Source organism: Saccopteryx bilineata, chromosome 1, assembly GCF_036850765.1.
Source record: "Saccopteryx bilineata isolate mSacBil1 chromosome 1, mSacBil1_pri_phased_curated, whole genome shotgun sequence".
Lineage (NCBI taxonomy): Eukaryota > Metazoa > Chordata > Mammalia > Chiroptera > Emballonuridae > Saccopteryx > Saccopteryx bilineata.
In genome coordinates, this window is record NC_089490.1 from 312,395,169 (window position 1) to 312,420,000 (window position 24,832).

A 24,832-nucleotide genomic window follows, 5' to 3' on the forward strand; every position below is an offset into this window, starting at 1 on the left:
GCAGACCAAGTAACCCCTTGCTCAAGCCAGCGATCTTGGGTCTAAGCTGGTGAGCCTTGCTCAAACCAGATGAGCCTGCGCTCAAGCTGGCGACCTCTGGGTCTCAAACCTGGGTCCTCTGCATCCCAGTCCGACACTCTATGCACTGTGCCACCGCCTGGTCAGGCAAATAATTTTTGACAAAGGATCCAAAAACACACAATAGAGAAATAAATGGTGCTGGGAAAATTGGGAAGCCACATGCAAAAGAATGAAACTTGACTAGTGTGTTCCCATGCACGAAAATTAATTCAAAATGCATCAAAGTCCTAAATATAAGATATCTGAAACAATAAATTACATAGAAGAAAACATAGATACTAAACTCATGACCCTTGGCCATAGAAAAAAATTTATGAATTTGACCCCAAAGGGAAGAGAAGTAAAGGCAACAATAAATGAATAGGACTATATCAAACTAAAACTCTTCTGCACAGCAAAAGAAACTGACAACAAAATAAAAAGGCAGCCAACTAAATGGGAGGTGATATTCACAAACTACAGCTCTGATAAGGGGTTAATATTAAAAATATATAAAGAACTCACAAAACTCAATAACAAACAAGCAAACAATCTAATTAAAAAATGAGGAGGGGACCTGAACAGACACTTCTCCTAAGAAGATAAACAAATGGCCAACAGATATATGAAAAGATGCTTATGTTTGCTAGCTATTAGAGAAATGCAAATCAAAACTCCAATGAGATACCACCTCACACCTATTAGATTGGCTGTTATCAATAAGACAGGTAATAACAAATGTTGGAAAGGCTGTGGAGAAAAATGAATCCTCATTCACTGCTAGTGGGAATGCAAACTGGTACAGCCATTGTGGAAGAAAGTATGGTGGTTCCTCAAAAAAATTAGGAATAGAATTACCATATAACCCAGCAATCTCTCTAACTGGGTGTATACCCCCAAAACACAAAATCATTTATATACAAAGACACATGCATCCCGATGTTTATCTCAGTATTAATCACAGTGGCCAACACATGGAAACAAAGTGTCCCTCGACAGAGGACTGGCTAAAAATGATGTAGTACATATATACAACGGACTACTACTCAGCCATAAGAAATGATGACATATTGCCATTTTTGACAATATGGATGAACCTTGAGAACATTCTAGTATAGTGAAATAAGCAAAGGCGGATTAAAGTCGGTTGAGGTCCTGGGCACAGAAGAAAATATTGGTCCTCTTACAATAGAAAAAAGTGTAAAGTTGGGGTTTTGCAGGGCCCTTCAGAAGTCAGGGCCCAGGGCGTGTGCACTTGTTGTTAAATCTGCCTCTGGAAATAAGTAAATCAGAAAAAGCTAAGAACTATACGATTTCACACATAGGTAGGATATAAAACTGAGACTCATGGAAATAGATAAAAATGAAGTGTTTACCAGGCAGAGGGCAGTGGGGGAGAAGGGAGGGAAGAGGGGCAAATATACGGAGACAGAAAATAATTTGACTTCAGGTGATGGCACACAACACAATCACCAGTTCAAATGCTATAGAAATGTTCACTTGAAACCTGTGTACTCTTATTGATCAATGTCACCCCATTAAATTTCATTTCTATCAATAAAAAAATTATAAATGAAAAATTTCCCAAAGGCTAACCTGAACCAAAGCAGAGGACCTATATCATACAGATGCAAAGGGAATGGAGGAAACAGTGTAAGTAACCAAACTGCTACACTAAGAAAACATAATGGAATCCTTCATTGGAGATAAAATTATTCTCTATAGTATCTAATGACATGAGAAAATGTCCATAACATGCTATCAAATAAAAAGAAATTAGGAAGGAATTGGTATAAGATGATTCACTTTCTCATTAAAATTCAACAAAATATTTTAATGGTGATGTACAAACAAGAAAAAAAAAGAATGGCAGGATACACAACAAAAATGTTAACACTTGTATTTCTGGTAATAAAATTATGAATACTTTTTACTTTCTTTTTTGGTTAAGTATATTTTCATCTTTTTTCTATAATAAGTATATAGTATCTTATTTTTAAAAAATTAAAGTATATAAAATAACCACCAAAGCCATTATAAAAGTATATATAAAATTTCCATGTGAAGTAAGATTCTGTTAAAATACAAAAAATGAATTTACTATGTTGTTAAGTCTGAAATTCAATCATTTTAGTCAAATATGTTTTAAAATCTATTAGGATTTAGGTTATCAGCTTTCAAAAAAATTAATTCTAAAAATAAATTTAGTGAAAGATTTTAATTAGTTGAGTGAGAAATTTTATTAAACTTCAACCTGTTTTCTTGGACAAAGTTTTCCATTTTTCCAACTACTGTACTGCATAGCTATGCCAGAGAAAACAGTTGAGCACTATCATTGTGAAATGGTTACCAGCCAAATGGCAATGATATTAATTACTGTTTGGCATTATTCCTCTTATTAAGTCAAAGGGGAGAAACTTTCCATGATAGGTATCCTTATGGTATCATGTGCGATTTCAAGTGAAGTCTGCCTAGCATGTGGCCCAGCTCTACAAATGAAGCCTCTTTTAAACCTGAGTTTCAGGACTCCATGATAATTCCATTCTTGTACTACTAAATCTTCCTAGAGAAGAGGGTTCCTATACAAGCCACCAAACCTCATTACAGCTTACATTAAACTACAGAGACCTTTCCTATATAACTTCTCCATTGCATCTATACTAAGATGTAGCATGAGACCTTGAAGTGTCATCCTAGGTAGCAGGAAGTATCCAGATGTAGAGTAACACAGCCCATCTGCAATTTTTCCCTCTGGCCTCCTTGTATGTGAGAAAATAAAACCTGGGAAACTATTTTGTTTCAAGACAGCCTTACATAAAGGGAGAGAAAGGACATGATATTCTATTCATTTTTATCTCTTTCTTTAACTCCCCTGAGAATGTTCAACAGTCAATGACAGGGAAACGCAGCGGAAACCTACAGCGAGCGGTTAGAGATGCTGCACCGTTTCTTAGGACTCACAACTCTGAGGTATATCACATCCCTCTCACATACTCACATACACAATATCACACAACAAGAAAGAAAAATGTCCATTTCAACTGTAAAGTGACATTTATACACTGCTTCCTTACCCTTTCATAATTTCTGGGCCAGTAGTCCTGATGCTATTTATTGCCAAGGATATGTTTTTATTTTTTTTCTTTGTTATTCTTCTGGGCCAACATACCCACAAATATTTCATATAGTGCCAGGCACTGTATTTTCCTGCTACGCTAGAAACTATATTTTTTCAAGCCACATCATCAGACCAAATAATGTTTAGACAGATATACTTTATTTTGCATTTAGATCATAAACCTAAGGCATGGTCAGAGATCAAAACACCAGTGCTATCCCTTTCTTTAAAAGGCTTATTTTTGTCTGACTGTTGGTGGTGCAGTGGATAGAGCACTGACCTGGGATGCTGAGGATCCAGGTTCAAAACTGAGGTTGCCGATTAGAGTGCAGTCTCATCCGACTTGAGTGTGGGCTCACCAATTTGAACGTGGAATCATAGACATGACCCCATGGTCTCTGGTTTGAACCCAAAGGTCATCGGCTTGAAGCCCAATGTTGCTGGCTTGAGCAAGAAATCACTGGCTTGGCTGGAGCCTCTCCCCCACACATCCACTCCCCCCCCCCCTTCAAGGCACATGTTAGAAACTATCAATGAACAACTGAAGTGTCACAACTACAAATTGATACTTCTCATCAGTCTCCCTTCCTGTCTCTCTCTCTCTCACTGGAAAAAAAAAAAAAGTTTATTCTGATGACAGAAACAATACCAGTTTGCTTCCTCATGAAAGGGCCAGATCAGCCAAACCTCCATATGAGCATCTCAGAATGACTGTTCTTCACCATGGGCTGCTAGGAGCTCACTTCTTAAATTTTGGGATTTATTTAAGTCCTTACATTGTAAAGGTTATGGAAAAACTGCTGAAGGTCCAGGGAACAGTAAACATAATTAAATATTTTGTGAGCGTGTCAAATTGGTTAGGCATGTCTACCCTGAAAAGGAAGAAATTAAGAAGTGAATCTTTAAATGCTCTTAAGCTAATGAGTGGTTGGTTTAGAAAAAAGGAAGAAAGGGAGGAAGGAAGAAAGAAGGAAGGGAGGGAGGGAGGGAAGGAGAAAGGAAGGAAGAGTCTACTTCTCATCTGAGTTTATGGACTTTTGGATTCATAGTATCTTTCTTCCTTTTAATTCCCTTCCTCTTCTTATTTGGCATGCCTTGAGCAGAGCCATTTCAAATGCACCTACAGGCAGGTCCCACTTGCTTTCTTTAATCCCGTCCCTTGGTTCCTACTCTTAGGATAAGAATTATAGTCACTCCCTCTCCATCATCTGAATCCTATGTTCAGGGGGTTTGTCTCTCTGTTTTTAACTCTTGTCTTGAATAATCAAACCAATAAGCTTAGTTTTAAAGAGGGGAGTATTTTTCTTTTTTTCTTCATAACACTAGACTTAGTTTTCTTAGTTCTGATGAGAGATTCTTACTACTGAAAAGATGTGCTGCATTTTCAGTAATAATAATCAAATTTTCAAGGAGGAGGAGAAAATACTGATCACCATCTCCTATTTTGAATGGCTACATGCATAGATAGTTTTTTGTGTTTGTTTCTGTTTTTTTAATCACAGGTTTGTTTGGTTTTTTGATAGTGTTCCAAAAGGAGTTACTGAAGGAAGAACTTAGTCTAATAAGAAACATAACAATAAGTTGAATGACTTGTTTAAGCACTGGGAGAATTTGATGTAATAATAAGAGCTATTTACACATTTTCTATTTCCAAAATCTTCTCTTACTGCCATTTATTAGCATGCTGCAGAGTGAAGTTTATGGCTGAGTTCACAGGATTGTGCTTCTTAAAGACAATTATGATCACTTTTATTATTTAACATTCATTCTCTAACTCGAATCAGAATAGCAACCCAATGTAAATTATTCAAAATGGATCATATCTCTGCTACCAAATAAAAGTGAGTCCCTGTCTTGTGTCTTAGAAGACTCCTTTCAGCAGGGATGAGGCTTTGGAAATAGGAGATGCACCTAGAACCACATGGCCTCCTGCTGGTGGAGTGAGGGATTGTGGGTACCTGTAATGCAACACTACTCCATCACCTTAAATTTGTGACTCTGACGTCTTCTTTTGGAATAATAAAAGAAAAGTGGTTTATTTTGAACAGTTTCAATGAATTTAATAATTAAAGTTAATTCTTGCTTGAAGAAATCCTGTAATAAATAAGAAGCACACTATTGGTGAGGAAGGAAACGTACAAAATAATCACAATCCTTTGTTCAAACCCAAACAAAACAATTGTTATCTAAACGGCCACTAAGAACAACAGCAAATTGCTCAATGTTTCCAGCATTTGATGCACTTTCTAAAATGACATTTTAAAATTTTTCAGTTGCTTTTGATGAGAGCCTCATTTTGTTTTGTGGTCAAATATGTCAATATTTTACTTTGAAAAAAATTCAGTTGCTCGACTGATATGACTAATCAGGGGCACTGGCCATCAATTGGAAAATAACTTGCCAATTGGCCTAGTAAATGAGACCCTTGCTGTAATGAGCTTCCTACTAGAAAGAGGGGCTTCAGAGGACTTGATACATGAACTGGAAATGTGAAATCACACAAACAAACCATTGGTGGGCCTATAGAAAAACAGGAGTGTGTTTTCTCCATCGAGCAACTGCGAGGCAGCCTGGTGCCCAGGCAGGGCAGCACACTGGTTTTTTCCACCATTCTTTACCTGAAGAGATCACACTGCCTTTGAAAAGTGGTAGGTGTCAGTCTATCATGGATTGACAGTATTCCGAACTCTACTGCCACAGTAAAGAGCACAGCTTTTACCTTACAGGCAAATTTTATCCGAGGAATTAGCACTAGCTGACTATGGGATATCTAAAAACCTCAATGGTTTATCTTTTTTCTTTCAAAGAAAATGAGGCACAGGTTTATCTTAATTTATTAATGACATCGTAATTTAATCAGAACTTTGATGTTTAAATACATATATTGTACAGACTTATTTTTAAAAGTCATATTTTTTTTTGTTATTTGGATAATATTTTTATTGACTTATTTAGTAACGAACTATTGAAATGATCCCGGAAAGTATAGTCTTTATTGACTTATTTATAAAGGAAGCAGTGAACACATTATACTTTGACATTTAAAAATATTTAAATGTAATCTAAAGTATAAACTTTTACTGTAAATAAAAATATTAAAAAAAATAAAATTAAGTAAACCTATAAGTTAAAAAAAGTCATCACCCATACTAAGCCCCAACATCTTCTGTAGAGGATGAATGGGCCTTTTAGTATTATAGATACACTACATAATACAATTTAAATACATATATATACACACACATATACACATACACCATCAAGACCTGGTTGGAGGATATTCTCAATATTATAAATAAGTTAATTTCTATTGAATAAAAACTTAAAGTAGTTGAAAGAGAGATTTTAAATGCATTGTGGAAAAAGTGATCACTGAAAAGTTCTTTATTTATTTCTTCCCTAAACTGAGCAAATACCAAATGAGAAGACTGGCTGTTTCATGCAGGAGGAAACAGAGTGGGGACTATGGTGAAGGAAAAAGCAAAAATGAGCCAAGAACTTATTTTCACTGCAACCACGTCATCCCTGTCCACAAGGAACTTAAAATCTTGTAAGGAAAATGACAATAAAAACAAAAAATAAGAAGGTAGTGTGATAATTTTATAAAAGAAATTGGTTGGAGTGGCAGAGGAGAGAGAGGACCTTCCTCTGAGATTGCACAGTAAAGCCAACTGTCAGTTTCCCTGACAAGGAGACAAGAACAGAGAAACCAGCATTCCTCACTTCAAAACAAAAGTGAAAAATACAACAATCAAATGAATAAAATCCAAACCAACATTTACTGAGTGTCCCGGGCTTTCATTTATCTCATGCTCTCTAGGAGGGGCTGAAGTGAAGCATCAAAGTGAAGCGTCAAAGCGTCATGAGAAGCTGAGGGGAACCCAAGGGTCAGAGGAGCAGCATGTCGACCATCAAGCTCTGAGGGCAGCTGGTGGGAGACGGGCAGGCTCTGGAGGCGTCACCTACAGAGTACTGCTCAGGAATCTACTCAGGTGAACGTGTTTCAACAAGACTGTGGAAAGCTTTTGCTTAAATGCCAGGAACAAAATCAGTTAAAAATCTATGTATGTGTAGATATATGTGTATGTAGTGTGTGTATTTGTGTGTGCATATACATACATGTGTGTATATCCTGGAAAAACAACAACAACAACAACAAAACTATGGCTAAACCTACCAGTCTACAGGAAAAGTGGCAGTTGGATGTTCAGGCCACACACCCCTTTTCAGGATTTAGCTTCTACATCTCACAAGCTTAGTCAGCGCCTTGAGAAATGCGAACCAAATTCTGGAACTGCATGAGCCTGTACTTTCTGTCCGTCAAAGCAGTGGGAATTGGGTGCTAAATGACAATACTGCCAAACTAAAAAGGGAAGTGTCTGGAAGTCTGACTTCAAGTCTGGTGTCACTCTCCCACTCTGAGCCGTATGACTTGGACAAGCCACTTTGCTTCTCTGGGCCTGCGCCTCCCCATCTCTCAGGTGGCGGGAACAGACTAGACTTCTAGCTCTAAGGAAGGCTAGACATGTGTTGCAAGGGAAAACAATTTTTCATCTACTCTCCCTTCTTTGTAAGGTCTACTTTAAGTTTAGGTGAAACTGTTACCTTGCTTCTGGGCTGTTTCATGCCAAGCTCACCAAGGTGGCAAGAACTGCCCCTGCCTCTGCCCTTGCATCGTGTCTCCTACTCACGCTAAACCGAGTCTCCAGCAACCAACCTGGACCACTTGCTGCGTCTGGCAGCTGAGCACACTTTCTCAGGCTCTGTTCACAGCATCTTTTCCACCTCCCACCCCCTCATGTTTATTTAAAAGTATGAACATCCCAGTCCTCCTTTCCCCTCAGTATCATTCAGTGAAGCCTTCCCTGATTGCTGCCATGACACAACGTCACTGATTACGTTCCTCTTTGTATCTTAGTTTTGCACACATGTACCTCATTGCCTTACCAGGTGCCACGTTACTCTGCAACAGAGACCACCTCATGTTCCCTTTTGTATCCCCCACAACATCTCACAGTAGACACACATTGATGGAGTGACACAATGCAGAAATTATGAGAAACAGTTTTGAAGTCAGAGAGGCCTGTGTTTAAATATCAGCATGCCCTTGCATAAGCAACTTAACTCTGCTTAGCCTTAATGCCCTGAACTATAAAATGGGATATTAATTCCTAATTTATTACAATTGTTGTGAATAGAAAATAATAATTAAAAATGTGGCACAGTACTACAATTGTTAGCAGTAAACGAGTCAGGGGACCTAAGATATTAATCAAGTGTGAAGGACTTATAAAACCCAATTTACAAATATTTTTGCTCATTGGAAGCCTTTATTTCCCTAATTATATTATAGCAGTAAAATACTTTTTTTCCTCTCCGCTGCTCTGCAGCCAGAACTTGGGTACAAGTCTGCTGTATTGTTCCAAGGGTGGCCCATGGAGGTTTGAATTTGCAGACACCTTCCTTTCCTGTTTTCTGTCGCGGGAGGAAACTATGCAGTGAAGTCCATGGCCAAGAAACTGAGATCCTGAGGCCAGGAGCACTGGAAGCAATTATTTACATGGGCTAACTTATAAGATTCCCTGCATTAGAAAATTTCAAAGTTATTAATGTCTGATGACTTCAAAAAATATCATTTTAATGAGTAAATTCTAGCAAGGAAAAGATCTTCAGCACAAGTCTTAGGCCTTCTCTATTATATGCATTGACTGAATTAAAATTAATAAAATATATTATACAATCTAACCCCTATGCCTCAGTTCTATCTGGGGCTCAAAAAGTGCCCTCTCTTTTTCTGATAACACATAGACACACTTTCTTCTCCATTTAAACCCTAGTTTTCTTTTAATGCAGACCCCTAGCTAAACTCATAGTGGGTGACTATGGTGTACTTATCTAATAGCCCATTTTTACTCTTAATTTAAAATATACCCTTCAGCCAGGTATACTAATCTATAGCATTTATTTCTAACATCTCTTGTAATTAAAAAAAAAACAGCATCAAATGTTTCCTCATTTTTTTATACTCTGAGTAGTTATACCACTAATATAGTTGATGGTAACAGTGAAGAGGAGAGGGCAGAGTGTGGGTATCATATCTCTTAAATGTGGATTGAAATCCATTCTTCCCCACAACCTGGATTCTTTATGATTAACCACATTTCTTCTGAGGCCATACATGGAGCACTTCATCCTAGAGCAACTCAGAAGCTGACAGATTAATCACCCTGCGGGCTTTTAAATGATACTGAATTTTTTTCAGTGAAAGTCAATTCCTTATTCTATATAACATATTTGCTGAGCTCAGGAATTAACACCTGATTTATTCAGGCTGTGTTTATATAACCTTCTCTTTGGTTCAAATAAAAATATCTGTGGGAACGGACTACAGGGAATAAAAGGCAATTTAAATTATCTGATGGAGGTCCTGGCCGGTTGGCTCAGTGGTAGAGCATCAGCCTGGCATACAGGAGTCCCGGGTTTGATTCCCGGCCAGGGAACACAGGAGAAGTGCCCATCTGCTTCTCCACCCCTCCCCTTCTCCTTCCTCTCTGTCTCTCTCTTCCCCTCCTGCAGTCAAGGCTCCATTGGAGCAAAGTTGGCCCAGGCGCTGAGGATGGCTCCATGACCTCTGCCTCAGGTGCTAGAATGGCTCTGGTTGCAACAGAGCAATGCCCCAGATGGGCAGAGCATTGCCCCCTGGTGGGCATGCATGGTGGATCCTGGTCAGGCGCATGCGGGAGTTTGTCTGACTGCCTCCCCGTTTTCAACTTCAGAAAAATACAAAAAAATATATATATACATATATCTGATGGAGCTTGTAATGCAGGATTATTACTCCTTGTCCTCTTAGCCTTCCAAATTTCATAACTGTTAATATATAATAAACACACACATATTATGACTTATTAAAAGCTAAAGCCAAAAGCAGTAATCAACTCAAAACCAATGGTCGATGAAAATCCTCAAGTTTCTTTCTTGATCTGTGACCTATTATCTTAGCCTCAGTTTCACATAAATAATCAATGTCAAGTATCATTTATATAACATATGTGACAAGTTAAAAGAGAAAAAACTTGTATCAGAACACATAGCTGACAGAAATGTGCCGGTTCTGTTATCCCTGGTCCTAATCTGCAAAATCACACTGGTACATTTCCCCCATATCAGTTCTAGATCATCACATACAACTTAAATTTAAGACATTATAATATGCACCAAACACAGGGTTATATCTATTCAGTTGAACAAAAAACTAACAGAAACCAATGTTCCGATATCTTCTAAGAGATGGCTGGTTTTGAAGGTACTCAAGTGTTCCTAAGACCAGTACGACACTGAAGAAGAAATCCAGTCTTGGCATAAACTTGACCACTATCATCTCCTCTTTTACAAAGATAGCTCCTGCTTACCAGATCACAAACGGTGAACAGAAATGCTACACCAATCAGCAGAAAGTTTTCTTCATTTCAGAGGGCTCACTCAGGGAACTAGAGCACTTACCTCAGGAAGTGCTTCATTGTGCCTGTTTTGATTATCCAGATGTTATCCCAACTGTCCTCAAGTAACTGCTTTCAAGTTTGCTTTTGTCAAAATAAGTACAAGCTGTGGGAAGAAATTAGATGTATTTAATTTCTGTTAAGGGGACTAGAAATCCTAACCCCCAAATTTCTGCTTACCTAAGTAAGCAAACAATGTTATATGGCACCCAGAACATTATCAACCAAACTGCCCACGAAGCAACTCAATTCTATGAAGACTTTGTAATTAACAATTAGTCTTTCATTTTAAGTTATTTGTTAGAGCAATTATTAGTTTCATGAGAAATCTCATTGATAGTAAACTTTTCCTTTATTTGGGGTATTCCTACATTTAGAGGAACAGTATTTATTTAAAAAATTAAAATAAAGAACCATAAAATTAATTATCCTGATTTCCAGATACCCGGTGGTCTTAAGTCTGGCAGCCCCAACCTCCCAGAAGTACAATTCAAAAATAATTAGAAACAGCTGGTAATGTCTTTAAGCTAAAAAAAAAAAAAAAAAAAAAAAAAGCCGCTAAAGTGCCAACTACTCCAAATGAGCAATATGTCCAGCCTCCCTGGGTTTTTTTTTTAATTTTTATTTTTTGCATTGTGACTAGAACAGTGAGATTTTATATTTGTCTAGTACCTTTCAGTTTGTAATTTACTTTCACAAAGTCTACAATATCAGGTTATTGGTCTTATTATTTCCGATAAGAACACTTAAAGCTGCCTACAAAGCTGGGATTAACTAGACTAGGGAAGAGAGAGGCAGAGAAGTAACCGCAGGAGAGAAACCATAAATGGACACCAGTTGCAATGGCAACACGAGGAACTGAGTGTTTGGACAAATGGCTGAGGGAAGAGATAGAACTACCAACTAGAACAGCCCAGAAATGTGGGCAATCCAAAATCCAGTCTTTAACATATATTTTAACATATATTCCATACATGCTCGAAAAAAGAAGTATACACATCAATTTAAGATTGTGGTTGCTTCTGGAATGATGGGGAGAGGTTTAAGATTAGGGGAGGGAAAACTGACCTCCAAATTGATAGGACTTTTATTTCTTAAAACATAGCTTAAGCAAAATAAAGGGAAAAACAACATTTGTTCATTTTAGTGATGGGAATATATATTATTCTTTGTACTTTTGTGGCCTTTAAAAATTAATCCAACTGTTGAATAAAAAATGTCAGTGTCCACCCAAAGCCCAAATTATCGTTTCTAAAATATTCTCAAATATAAGGAACCAGGGCTTCTTGGAGAAATGGCTGATTCCAGCTATAGGGCAGGGAATATAAAAGGTGTCTTGTGCCAGAAACCAAGGAAGTGCTCAGAAGACAAATAGTGAAAGATATGTCAAGTAAACACAGGAGCTAACTGAAAGAGCTCCTACTGGTCAAAATTGGAATGATATGAGTAACAAAATACATAAAGTAGTATTAGATTATGACTCAAAGTATAAAAAGTATCTATGGTTTCATAAATAAATGACTGAATAAATAAGTAACCGGAAAATAATATATAAATCTCCTGTACAAAAGGCTTCCAAATAATTTATGTAGATACTCTGCCCTTGAGAAAGGGGAGCATAATTCTTAATCCTTTAAATGGAGTTTGAACATAGTAACTTCCTGAGACAGCTTGGAAGGTGGAAAATAAATAACTTTATAGTAGAGAAACCTGACAAATGCTATCTCAGGTGATCAAGGTTAACATCACAGTGATAAGTCATGGTGATAAAATGTATCCTTGATATGCTGTGATGAAAATGTCACTTTACCTTCATGATCTTCTTCCTCCCCAACCATTACCTCAGTCTAATCATAACCAAAACATCAAACTCCTATTGAGGGATAGTCCACAAAATACCTACCCAGTACTCCTCAAAGTTCTCAAGATCATTAAACATAAGAAAAGTCTAAGAAACTACACAGCTAAGAGGTGCCTAAGGAGATAGAACTACTAAATGTAATGCGGTTTGCTGGATGGGATCCTGGAACAGAAAAAGAACATTAGGTAAAAACTAAGGAGATTGGAATAAGGACATATTTTAGTTAATTAGGTATCAATATTGGTCCATTAGTTGTGACAAATATATTAATAAAATAAACTGGATGCCAATAAAGGAACAGGTTCTGTACTATCTTTGTAACTTTTCTGCAAATCTAAAACTATTTGAAATTTAAAATGTATTCCAATATGTTAATACCCAAATTTCGGCATTAGGGATACAGGGTGAATAGGAGAAGCCTGGGTTCCATCCTCCAGACCCAAAAGTCTTGAGAGAAGATTGTAGAGAAGATCATACAGAGAAACAAATAGGTTCTTAAACAGTTTTACAAGTGGAAATGGTGCTGTGATAGTGACTGTGAGAGATACTTACCTTAGATATAGGGATCAGGAGGTCCCCTAGTACTTGTAAGATCCTAAAAGCAAGAGAATACATGATGTGTAGAGGGGAAATGTTCAACATGATCTAGTGACCTGGTGCTTGGTAAGAGGGACAGGTGTAAAAACAGGGTGGCAAGGCATGAAAAACCAAGATTTGTCAGGTCATCAAAGACTTTGTAAGCAATATTAAATAAGTTTGAACAATGAGGAACTATTGAAAGTTTTCAAACTGAGATGTGAGAGGATCCAATTTCTAGTTTAAAAAATGCACTCTGATTGTAGTGTGGAGAATAAATTGGATTGTGGTGAAATTATTGGAAGGGACACCATTTAGAAGGTTGTTACAAGAGTCCAGCAAAGAAAATAACACAGGATAAGACAACTGATAGCGACAGAAGTATGATAGATTTGAGATATTTTTAGAAAGTAAAATCAATAGGACTTTTGTTCATTGATTGATTGGGGAATGGGCTGGTGAAGAAAAAGGAGAAGTCAAACATTATGCCCATGTTTATGGTTGGCATAGACAGAGGAGATAGCAGACTCTTCACTAAGACACAGAATTCTGGAGGAGCAGATTTGGGGGTCTAGGTGTATTTGAGGGTCTTTGGGGGCATTTTGAGCTTGCAGGGTCAAGCAGTAGCATGGTTATGCATGGATCTGAAAATCAGAAGAGACATTCCCATTGGAGACAAAGATTTGGGTTTCATCAGCACCTAGATGGTAATTAAAACCATAGCCCAGAAGGAACTACTAAAGAAGTAGCATATACAACATTTGTTGTTAATAACTCTAGTTCTTTGTCATTAGGATATTATAAAATTAGAATTGTCATACTGCTAAGGCAGTAAAAAAATGGAATGCATTTCAGAAAGAATTTTACCAATATTTTTTTTAAAACTTAAGTGGTTTAAGTTTAGTTAAAGAGAAGACTGGTTTAACTTTAAAAAAAAAGCAAAACTTATTTCATAATGATATGAGATAAATGAAGCAATATAATACTTCAGCTTCCCGCCCCTCTACACAGACGTTCCTGCGTCTATCCATTTAATAACAACAACAACAAACACCTTCTATACTGCTTATGTGCCCAGCATTATTCTGGGCAATGCAACATCATTTAATACCACAGGTGAGCCCTACAATTTAAGGGAAAATTGGGCAAATATGGCAGAAAGTGTGCATGGTGTTTAAGAGCACAAGCTTTGGAGACAGAGAGTTCATATCTGGGATTTACCACTAGCCAAGTGGCTTTAGACAAACTGCTTGACCTCTCCAGGGTTCAATTTTCTTCCTGTTAAATGGGAGCACTGTTATTATTACCACCTTCTAAGGTTGTTCTAAGGATTACAGGTATGTAATTGCATTCAATGAGTGGTACTCATTACTAGTATTATTATTTTGCCATTCTTTTTTTTTTTTAATAAATTTTTATTAATGGTAATGGGATGACATTAATAAATCAGGGTACATATATTCGAAGAAAACATGTCTAGGTTATTTTGTCATCAAATTATTTTGCAAACCCCTCGCCCAAAGTCAGATTGTCCTCCGCCACCCTCTATCTAGTTCTCTGTGCCCCTCCCCCTCCCCCTAACTCTCTCCCTCCCTCCCTCCCATGTCCTCCCTCCCCCCCCCCCCCACCCTTAGTAACCACCACACTCTTGTCCATGTCTCTTAGTCTCATTTTTATGTTCCACCAATGTATGGAATCATGTAGTTCTTGTTTTTTTCTGATTTACTTATTTCACTCCTTATAATGTTATCAAGATCCCACCATTTTGCTGTAAATGATCCGATGTCATCATTTCTTATGGCTGAGTAGTATTCCATAGTGTATATGTGCCACATCTTCTTTATCCAGTCTTCTATTGAAGGGCTTTTTGGTTGTTTCCATGTCTTGGCCACTGTGAACAGTCCTGCAATGAACATGGGGCTACATGTGTCTTCACGTATCAATGTTTCTGAGGTTTTGGGATATATACCCAGTAGAGGGATTGCTGGGTCATAAGGTAGTTCTATTTGCAGTTTTTTGAGGAACCACCATACTTTCCTCCATAATGGTTGTACTACTTTACAGTCCCACCAACAGTGAATGAGGGTTCCTTTTTCTCCACAGCCTCTCCAACATTTGCTATTACCCGTCTTGTTGATAATAGCTAATCTAACAGGAGTGAGGTGGTATCTCATTGTAGTTTTGATTTGCATTTCTCTAATAACTAATGAAGCTGAGCATCTTTTCATATATCTGTTGGCCATTTGTATCTCTTCCTGGGAGAAGTGTCTGTTCATGTCCTCTTCCCATTTTTTTATTGGATTGTTTGTTTGTTTGTTGTTGAGTTTTATGAGTTCTTTGTAAATTTTGGATATTAGGCCCTTATCTGAGCTGTCGTTTGAAAATATCAGTTCCCATATAGTTGGCTGTCTGTTTATTTTGATATCAGTTTCTCTTGCTGAGCAAAAACTTTTAATTCTGATGTAGTCCCATTCATTTATCTTTGCCTTCACTTCTCTTGCCATTGGAGTCAAGTTCATAAAATGTTCTTTAAAACCCAGGTCCATGATTTTAGTACCTATGTCTTCTTCTATGTACTTTATTGTTTCAGGTCTTATATTTAGGTCTTTGATCCATTTTGAATTAATTTTAGTACACAGGGACAGGCTGTAGTCGAGTTTCATTCTTTTGCATGTGGCTTTCCAGTTTTCCCAACACCATTTGTTGAAGAGGCTTTCTTTTCTCCATTGTGTGTTGTTGGCCCCTTTATCAAAGATTATTTGACCATATATATGTGGTTTTATTTCTGGGCTTTCTATTCTGTTCCATTGGTCTGAGTGTCTATTTTTCTGCCAATACCATGCTGTTTTGATTATCGTGGCCCTATAATATAGTTTGAAGTCAGGTATTGTAATGCCCCCAGCTTCATTCTTTTTCCTTAGGATTGTTTTGGCTATTCGGGGTTTTTTATAGTTCCATATAAATCTGATGATTTTTTGTTCCATTTCTTTAAAAAATCTCATAGGGATTTTGATGGGAATTGCATTAAATTTGTATATTGCTTTGGGTAATATGGCCATTTTGATTATATTTATTCTTCCTACCCAAGAACAAGGAATATTTTTCCATCTCATTGTATCTTTTTCGATTTCCCTTAACAATGCTTTGTAATTTTCATTATATAGGTCCTTTACGTTCTTTGTTATGTTTATTCCTAGGTATTTTATTTTTTTTGTTGCAATCGTGAAGGGTATTATTTTTTTGAGTTCGTTTTCTAATATTTCATTGTTGGCATATAGAAAGGCTATGGACTTTTGTATGTTAATTTTGTATCCTGCGACCTTACTGTATTGGTTTATTGTTTCTAATAATCTTTTTGTGGAGTCCTTCGGGTTTTCGATGTATAGGATCATATCATCAGCAAAAAGTGATAGCTTTACTTCTTCTTTTCCGATATGGATGCCTTTTATTTCTTTGTCTTGTCTGATTGCTCTGGCCAGAACTTCTAGCACCACGTTGAATAAGAGTGGAGAGAGTGGACAACCCTGTCTTGTTCCTGATTTAAGGTAGAAAGTCCTCAGTTTTATGCCGTTTAATAGGATGTTGGCTGATGGTTTATCATATATGGCCTTTATCATGTTGAGATATTTTCCTTCTATACCCATTTTGTTGAGAGTCTTAAACATAAAATTGTGTTGTATTTTATCAAAAGCCTTTTCTGCATCTATTGATAAGATCATGTGGTTTTTGTTCTTTGTTTTGTTGATATGGTGTATTACGTTAACCGTTTTGCATATGTTGAACCATCCTTGAGATTCTCGGATGAATCCCACTTGATCATGATGTATTATTTTTTTAATATGTTGTTGTATTCGGTTTGCCAGTATTTTGTTTAGTATTTTAGCATCTGTATTCATTAGAGATATTGGTCTGTAGTTTTCTTTCTTTGTGCCATCCTTGCCAGGTTTTGGTATGAGGGTTATGTTGGCCTCATAAAATGTGTTTGGAAGTATTGCTTCTTCTTCAATTTTTTGGAAGACTTTGAGTAGAATAGGAACCAAGTCTTCTTTGAATGTTTGATAGAATTCACTAGTATAACCGTCTGGGCCTGGACTTTTATTTTTGGGGAGATTTTTAATAGTTTTTTCTATTTCCTCCCTGCTGATTGGTCTGTTTAGGCTTTCTGCTTCTTCATGACTCAGTCTAGGAAGGTTGTATTGTTCTAGGAATTTATCCATTTCTTCTAGATTGTTGTATTTGGTGGCATATAATTTTTCATAGTATTCTACAATAATTCTTTGTATATCTATGATGTCTGTGGTGATCTCTCCTCTTTCATTTTGGATTTTATTTATTTGAGTCCTGTGTCTTTTTTCCTTGGTGAGTCTTGCCAAGGGTTTGTCAATTTTGTTGATCTTTTCAAAGAACCAGCTCCTTGTTTTATTGATTTTTTCTACAGTTTTTCTGTTCTCTATTTCATTTATTTCTGCTCTGATTTTTATTATCTCCTTTCTTCGGCTGGTTTTGGGTTGTCTTTGTTCTTCTTTTTCTAGTTCCTTAAGGTGTGAAGTTAAGTTGTTTACTTCGGCTCTCTCTTGTTTGTTCATATAGGCCTGAAGTGATATGAACTTTCCTCTTATTACTGCTTTTGCTGCATCCCAGAGATTCTGATATGTCGTATTTTCATTTTCATTTGTCTGTATATATCTTTTGATCTCTGCGCTTATTTCTTCTTTGACCCATTCATTTTTTAGAAGTATGTTGTTTAGTTTCCACATTTTTGTGGGTTTTTCCCCCTCTTTTTTGCAGTTGAATTCTACTTTCAAGGCTTTATGATCAGAAAATATGCTTGGTACAATTTCAATTTTTCTAAATTTGCTGATATTGTCTTTGTGGCCCAACATATGGTCAATTCTTGAGAATGTTCCATGTACACTAGAGAAAAATGTATACTCTGTCGCTTTGGGATGAAGTGTCCTGTAGATGTCTATCATATCCAGGTGTTGTAGTATTTCGTTTAAGGCCACTATATCTTTATTGATTCTCTGTTTGGATGACCGATCTAGAGCCGTCAGCGGTGTATTGAGGTCTCCAAGTATGATTGTATTTTTGTTAGTTTTTGTTTTAAGGTCAATAAGTAGCTGTCTTATATATTTTGGTGCTCCTTGGTTTGGTGCATATATATTAAGGATTGTTATGTCTTCTTGATTCAACTTCCCCTTAATCATTATGAAATGACCATTTTTGTCTCTGAGTACTTTTTCTGTCTTGTAGTCAGCATTATTAGATATGAGTATTGCTACACCTGCTTTTTTATGGGTGTTGTTTGCTTGGAGTATTGTTTTCCAGCCTTTCACTTTGAATTTGTTTTTATCCTTGTTGCTTAGATGTGTTTCTTGTAGACAGCATATAGTTGGATTTTCTTTTTTAATCCATTCTGCTACTCTGTGTCTTTTTATTGGTAAGTTTAATCCATTTACATTTAGTGTAATTATTGACACTTGTGGGTTCCCTACTGCCATTTTATAAATTGCTTTCTGTTAGTTTTGTATCTAGTTTGATTCTTCTCTTTTGTTTTTCTATCATTTGTTTTTGTTTGTTTGTGTTCCATACTTCTTTCCTCTGTTGCTACCTTTTTTAAGTCAAGTGTTTTTGTGGTGGTTTTTTTAAGGGTGGTTACCATTAAGTAATGAAAAGGGTACCTACCATATTCATTGTAGTACCCTATCTTATAAGTATTTCTGCACTTCATCATCCTTTGCTACTGTTAATCTCCATCCTCTCCCCCCTTTTTTTCCTTTGTTGTCACAGTTTAAGTTTGGTTTTATTGTGTTCTTGGTGGAGCTGTTACTTGTGGTGTTGTTTTCTTTTGTTCTTTGAATCTGGTTGGAAAACCCCCTTTAGTATTTCCTGGAGTGGGGGCTTTCTGTTGATAAATTCTCTCATCTTTTCTGTATTTGTGAATGTTTTTATATCTCCTTCATACTTGAAGGATAGCTTTGATGGGTATAGTATTCTTGGCTGAAAGTTCCTCTCTTTCAGGGCTTTAAATATTGGGGTCCACTCTCTTCTAGCTTGTAGAGTTTCTGTTGAGAAATCTGATGATAATCTAATAGGCCTTCCTTTATATGTTGTACTCTTCTTTTCCCTGGCTGCCTTGAGAATTTTTTCTTTGTCATTGGTTTGTGTCATCTTTATTATGATGTGCCTTGGAGTGGGTTTGTTGGGGTTAAGAAAACTTGGTGTTCTGTTTGCTTCTTGAATTTGAGGCTTTAGTTCCTTCCACAGGCTTGGGAAGTTCTCGTCTATTATTTGTTTGAGTATATTCTCCATTCCATTTTCTTTCTCTTCTCCCTCTGATATACCTATTATTCTTATGTTATTCTTTCTGATGGAGTCAGACAATTCCTGTAGGGCTTTCTCGTTTTTTATTATTTTTGAGTCTCTTTCTTCTTCTCTCTGTTGTGCCTCAAGTTGTTTGTCTTCTATTTCACTAATCCTATCTTCAATCTGGGCTGTTCTGTTAGCTAAGCTTGTTACCTCGTTTTTCAGCTCGTGAATTGAGTTTTTCATTTCTGTTTGATTTGTTTTTATAGTTTCAATTTCCTTGGTAATATATTCTTTGTGTTCATTGAGTTGTTTTCTGATCTCCCTATATTGCCTTTCTGTGTTTTCTTGTATATCTCTGAGTATTTTTAAGATTTCTATTTTAAATTCTCTGTCATTTAGCTCCAAGGCTTCCAATATGTTAAGTCTTTTCTCCATAGATTTTTCCACATCTATTTGTGTTACCTCTCTTTCTTTTGTATCCATAATATTCGATTTCCTCTTTCTTATCGGCATCTGAGGGTGGTCTTATTGATAGCACTAATTAGAATTAATAAAGAGTAAAAAGTAAAAAAAAAAAAAAAAAAAAAAAGGTAAAACACCCCACAAAAAAAAAACAGTAATAATTTATTATTTCCCCCTTTTTTTCTCTCTTCTCTTTCCCTCCTCTCCCCTCCTCAGGGAAATATCATGCCTATAATGGAAGGCCTGATTTGGGGTGAAGAGTTCAAGGGGCAAAAAAAGGGAGTAGGGACCTACTAAATGCAAAAAAAAAAAAAAAAAAAAGGAAGAAAATCTTAGACAAGCATAAGATGATTTGCTTGTAAGTGATGGTCAACTAAGAGATATAATGAGAGGGATAAGAGGGAATCAGAAAAAAGGACCAAAAAAGAATAATAAAGAAGAAAAAATAAAAATAATAAGTAAAAATCTGTTGTATTAAGTGGAGCGAAGACTAAATACAATGGAGACCTTGGGTTGAGAGGACCCAAAATGCCACAAAAATAAACAAACAAGAAAAAAAATAAAAACAAAAGCATAAAAGAGAAATAAAGCCAAAAAAAAGCCTTGAGTCCCAAATTAACTAATTTGTTCATGATTGAGGATTATATAGGAGGAAAGTAAAATGAGAAAAGAAAAAACGAATAGAAAGGAAAAAATAAGAAAAAGAGAAAAACAAAGGAAGAAATAAAATAGGAAGAGAAAAAAACAAAATAAAGCAAGACAAAAAAAAAACAAAAGAGGAGAGAGTGAGAGTTAAGTGTTTTGGAGTATAACCTTAAAGGAGGGTGAGGATGAAGAAGAAAAATAAAATGCAACACTCATGGGTAGTGTAGTTCAAGAAATGGGAAGCATAAGATGGGCAGAGAATAGAAGGACCGTGGAGGAAATAAAGGCAAAAAGATAGAAGAAACAAACAACAACAACAACAACAAAAAATTAGTGGATCAAGTTGTAAAGTCTGTGGGTTTTTCTTGATTTTGAGAGGTTAACTTCTTCCTTTTTCTTTTCTCTCCCTCTTCCTGGTCGGTGACTCTGTACCCCAGGCTCTGCCCCTGTGTCACTCTTAGGTAGGGATTTGCAGTTGATGGGATTCTATGGCAATGTCATATAATTGGCTTTAGTCTTGCTGGAAGTAAAGGCTTGTTGGCGTTTGCAGGGTCCAACGATGAGAGAGTTTTCTTTCCTGGATTCTCTCTCCTAGTCCCCCCTTTCTGAATTAGCAGCCTGGTGATCCAGCTATAAGGCTGCAACTGCTTCTGCCTGGGGAGTAAGAGGCTCAAAGAGCTGGGAAATCCCCACTCTATCCCCACTCAGTGCAAGGCTTTGGGAAAGGCTCTGAGAGTCAGGGCCTCCAGTGTAATCAGGCGGGGGTGGGAGTCAATTGTTGTCAAGGTGACTGTTCAGCGCCTATCATTTAGTTGGACCTCTCAACCCAGGCTTTCCACACTTTGTAGCCTGTTTTTGCAGGGAAGAAGAGGCACTAGTCTCTGCTTACGACTAGTGTAGTATAGACCTTATTATCTGCCAAGTCCTTCTTGTTAGCGTTTATCCCTGAATATGGAGGCTCTATCAATCAGAAGTTGCCCCCGCCCCTTTAGCGAGAGGCACTAAAAAATATCACGCCTCTTGTCTTGGATCGCTGAACTGAGAGAGATCTTATCAATTAGAACCGAGGGTGCGCAGATTTTATGGGTTAAGCTAATTTCAGTGATTGGGTCGCAACTGTGCTCCCGAAGGTATTTTAGGCTGCCTGCGCGCGCCCCTCCCCCAACGCTTGATTGTTAGCTTGAATGGCTGGGTGAGGTGCCCCGCCCATGGAGAGAATCTCCCAAGCCTCTCCCACTCGCCCCGCCGCTGGTGGCTGGACCGCACCAGGCGCAGGATAATGGAGCCCCCTGGGTGTGCGGGCCAGCAGGGCGCCCTGGGCGCGTGAATGGGGCGCTCCGGGCACCGGTGGCCGGCGACCCCCACTCGCAGTGTGCGGGCCGCTGGGAACGTCAGCGGTGCTCAACCGGACCGGGCGTGCGCGGCTGCTCGCGGCGGCTCGCAGCGGCTGCTCGTGGCGGCCGCTCGCGGTGGCGGTTCGCGGCGGCCGCTCGTGGCGGCGGCTCGCGGGGGCTCGCGGCGGCCGCTGGCGGAGGCTCGCGGTTCCCAAGTATATGGGCTGACTCACCACAGGCGCACTTCCTTGCGATTTGAAAGAACGTCCCTGTGGTAGATTCCTCCACACCCTCGTCTCTCAGATTCAAGTGATAACAGTCCTTTCGCTATCAGTTTGTGTGGAACTCCGGAATGCTCCGAGGATAAATTTTTCTGTTTCTAGTTGATAAATTTGTTGTGATTTAGGGGAGAGCTGTCGGACGCGCTGCTCACGGTGCCATTTCCGTGACGTCCTATTTTGCCATTCTTATTATATCCCCCTCTAAAGTAGAAGATCATTTTGTTAAGTGAAGAATCACTTAGGAGACTTAAATTCCAGCAGTCATGACTTAAACTGGGGCAGTGAGAATGGTGATGGAGAGAAGTGAACAGAGGTGGAAACTATTTGGGAAATAGACTCACTTGAGCATACTGATTCGATGGAAAAAGTATAGGGAAAGAAAATAATTAGCTCCAATTATCCATCTCCAAACAAGATACAAAACCAATTAGTTCTAATTATCTGTATCCCAAACAGGACACACCAAAAATGGCTTTGGGGGGGGGGTAGAAGAAAGCCTGTGCAAATAGTATTTAACTCATCGGTCACTGGTTATTAAAAAATAAATGTTTTCTATAGAAAAACAAAAGGAATTACTGCTTACTTTATTTTTAATATCTAGTCTGGTTTTACAAGAGGTATACTTGTTAATGTCCTATTTACTGCTAACTAGAGAATCAGTGTAAAAGACAGGAACATGAAACAAATCACAATTGGTGTGCCACATACGACACCCTGAGCCACTATTGATAAGAAATATCCTTGAGTTTTCCCATGAGCAGTGCTGAGTTAACATACTCTTTGTGTTCAGCCTCCTTTGTAGCCAAAGCAACATTTCTCAAGTGGCTGGGCAGGACCTAAGGTCAGGGAAAGTTGGAGTTTGCTTCTTGTCTGCACAGCACTAACAAAACAGCAGCCCAGATAGACCGCTCAAGTATTTTACCCACAGGCTGCTGATGTCAACTGTAAGTTACTTGCCTTGTATGTATCTGTCTCACTAATTGAAAAATGTAGATATTAACTTTGGGTTTAATTCAGATTTACTGAGGTGTTATTTATGTGAAGTTTGGCCTTCTTTGGTCAAACATGAACTCGAATGCCACCGCGTCCACAGCATGCAAGGAGAACGTGCCAACTTCCGTGCGTGCTGTCCTTTCCCTACCACTGCCTCGCGTGCCTGGGCGCACCTCAGAACTATCTGCTGTATTTTAAATCTCTCCCACTGTTCTGAAACAATCTGTTTCATGTTTCTCCCCTTCCCCCTACTGCATGCTCCTCAGGCCACCAGCACAGTCCAGGGTCTGATACAATGCCTGCCACACTGAGTGCTCAATTCAGATTTGTTGAAATAAACTTTGCACGCTTTTAGAGAAACGCACTTCTTTAACAGCACTAATAAAACCTACTAAAAATCTCCCCACTGGAAAACCCCTGAAAGAACCCGTGTAAATCTCTTTTTTAACCCAAATAAAGAGTATGATTATTATAATCCCGGAGTTCCTGACACGTTCAGTCTATCTGCACTAATTTCTCTCCATGTGTACAGGGACTCTGCCCTGACTTAGTCCCAAGGGAGGGATCAAATGATAGTGCTTGATGGATCAAACACCTCAGAGATCAATATACACTTCAGTGCTGTGTGCAGGGTTGTGGGCCACTGCACTTCTTTTTCCCAGCTGGGAAGAAAGGGGCAGCGGGGGGGGGGGGGGTTGGTGGTGGTCTGCTACTCCACTACTTCTGAAAACATCCTCTGCCCGCTGTCAAGGGACTTGCCCTGCCTCCTTTGAACAGGAGGCCCCTGCAGCTCTTTTGTAAAGTACCACAGGGTGACTCTATGTCTTAGAAGCTGATTTATCTATTGAGCATCCCGAGAATGAATTAGAGCAGGAGTCCCCAAACTTTTTACACAGGGGGGGGGGCAGTTCACTGTCCCTCAGACCATTGGAGGGCCGGACTATAAAAAAAACTATGAACAAATCCCTATGCACACTGTCCATATCTTATTTTAAAGTAAAAAAACAAAATGGGAACAAATACAATATTTAAAATAAAGAACAAGTAAATTTAAATCAACAAACTGACCAGTATTTCAATGGGAACTATGGGCCTGCTTTTGGCTAATGAGATGGTCAATGTGCTCCTCTCACTGACCACCAAAGAAAGTGCCCCTTCCGGAAGTGCGGTGGGGCTGGATAAATAGCCTCAGGGGGCTGCATGCGGCCCACGGGCTGTAGTTTGGGGACCCCTGAATTAGAGACTCAACTAGAGGAGACAGAACTCCTTTCTCTAAAATCTCAATACCCACATGAGGTGAGAAAAACTATTTTCTATGTAGCCCTTCAAATTCTAACTGACTACATCCCCTATAATAAGCAAAATGCTTGTGGACTCATAATGTTAATATGATTAACATTAAAAGACAAGCCACAAAGTAAATTCTCTTCTACTCTTAAAATTTGCCTAATTTGGGATCATCCCAGTTTTTTTATGCTTTACAGAGCATATTTAAAAATAAATTTTCATTCAAAAATTAGTCTCTTATGAATAATAGCTAGTATTTACAAAGTGTTATCTATGTGTCAGGCAATATTTTATGGCCTTTATTTATAACTCACTTAAGTCATCTATAAAGTGAATAAAAATTTTCTCCATTTTATAGCTGAGAAAACTGAGCAAGCTTCCAAGGTCACAGAGCTAGTACCTGGCAG

At 38.0% G+C, this 24,832-nt stretch overlaps 1 protein-coding gene across 5 annotated transcripts in view; it reads right to left on the reverse strand.

Annotated features, from left to right (window-relative positions):
* The window catches only part of ELMOD1 (ELMO domain containing 1), a 94,697-nt gene that overhangs the window by 52,377 nt on the left and 17,488 nt on the right, over positions 1-24,832 (reverse strand). For 3 of the 5 annotated variants that reach the window (XM_066247540.1, XM_066247521.1, XM_066247557.1), the window contains one exon: positions 10,682-10,783. In XM_066247540.1, coding sequence (XP_066103637.1) covers positions 10,682-10,698 — 17 coding nt within the window. In that variant the 5' untranslated portion in view covers positions 10,699-10,783. Of the gene's footprint in view, positions 1-10,681; positions 10,784-13,090; positions 13,134-24,832 lie in introns of all 5 variants that reach the window. The other 2 variants (XM_066247549.1, XM_066247528.1) reach the window with 1 other exon arrangement.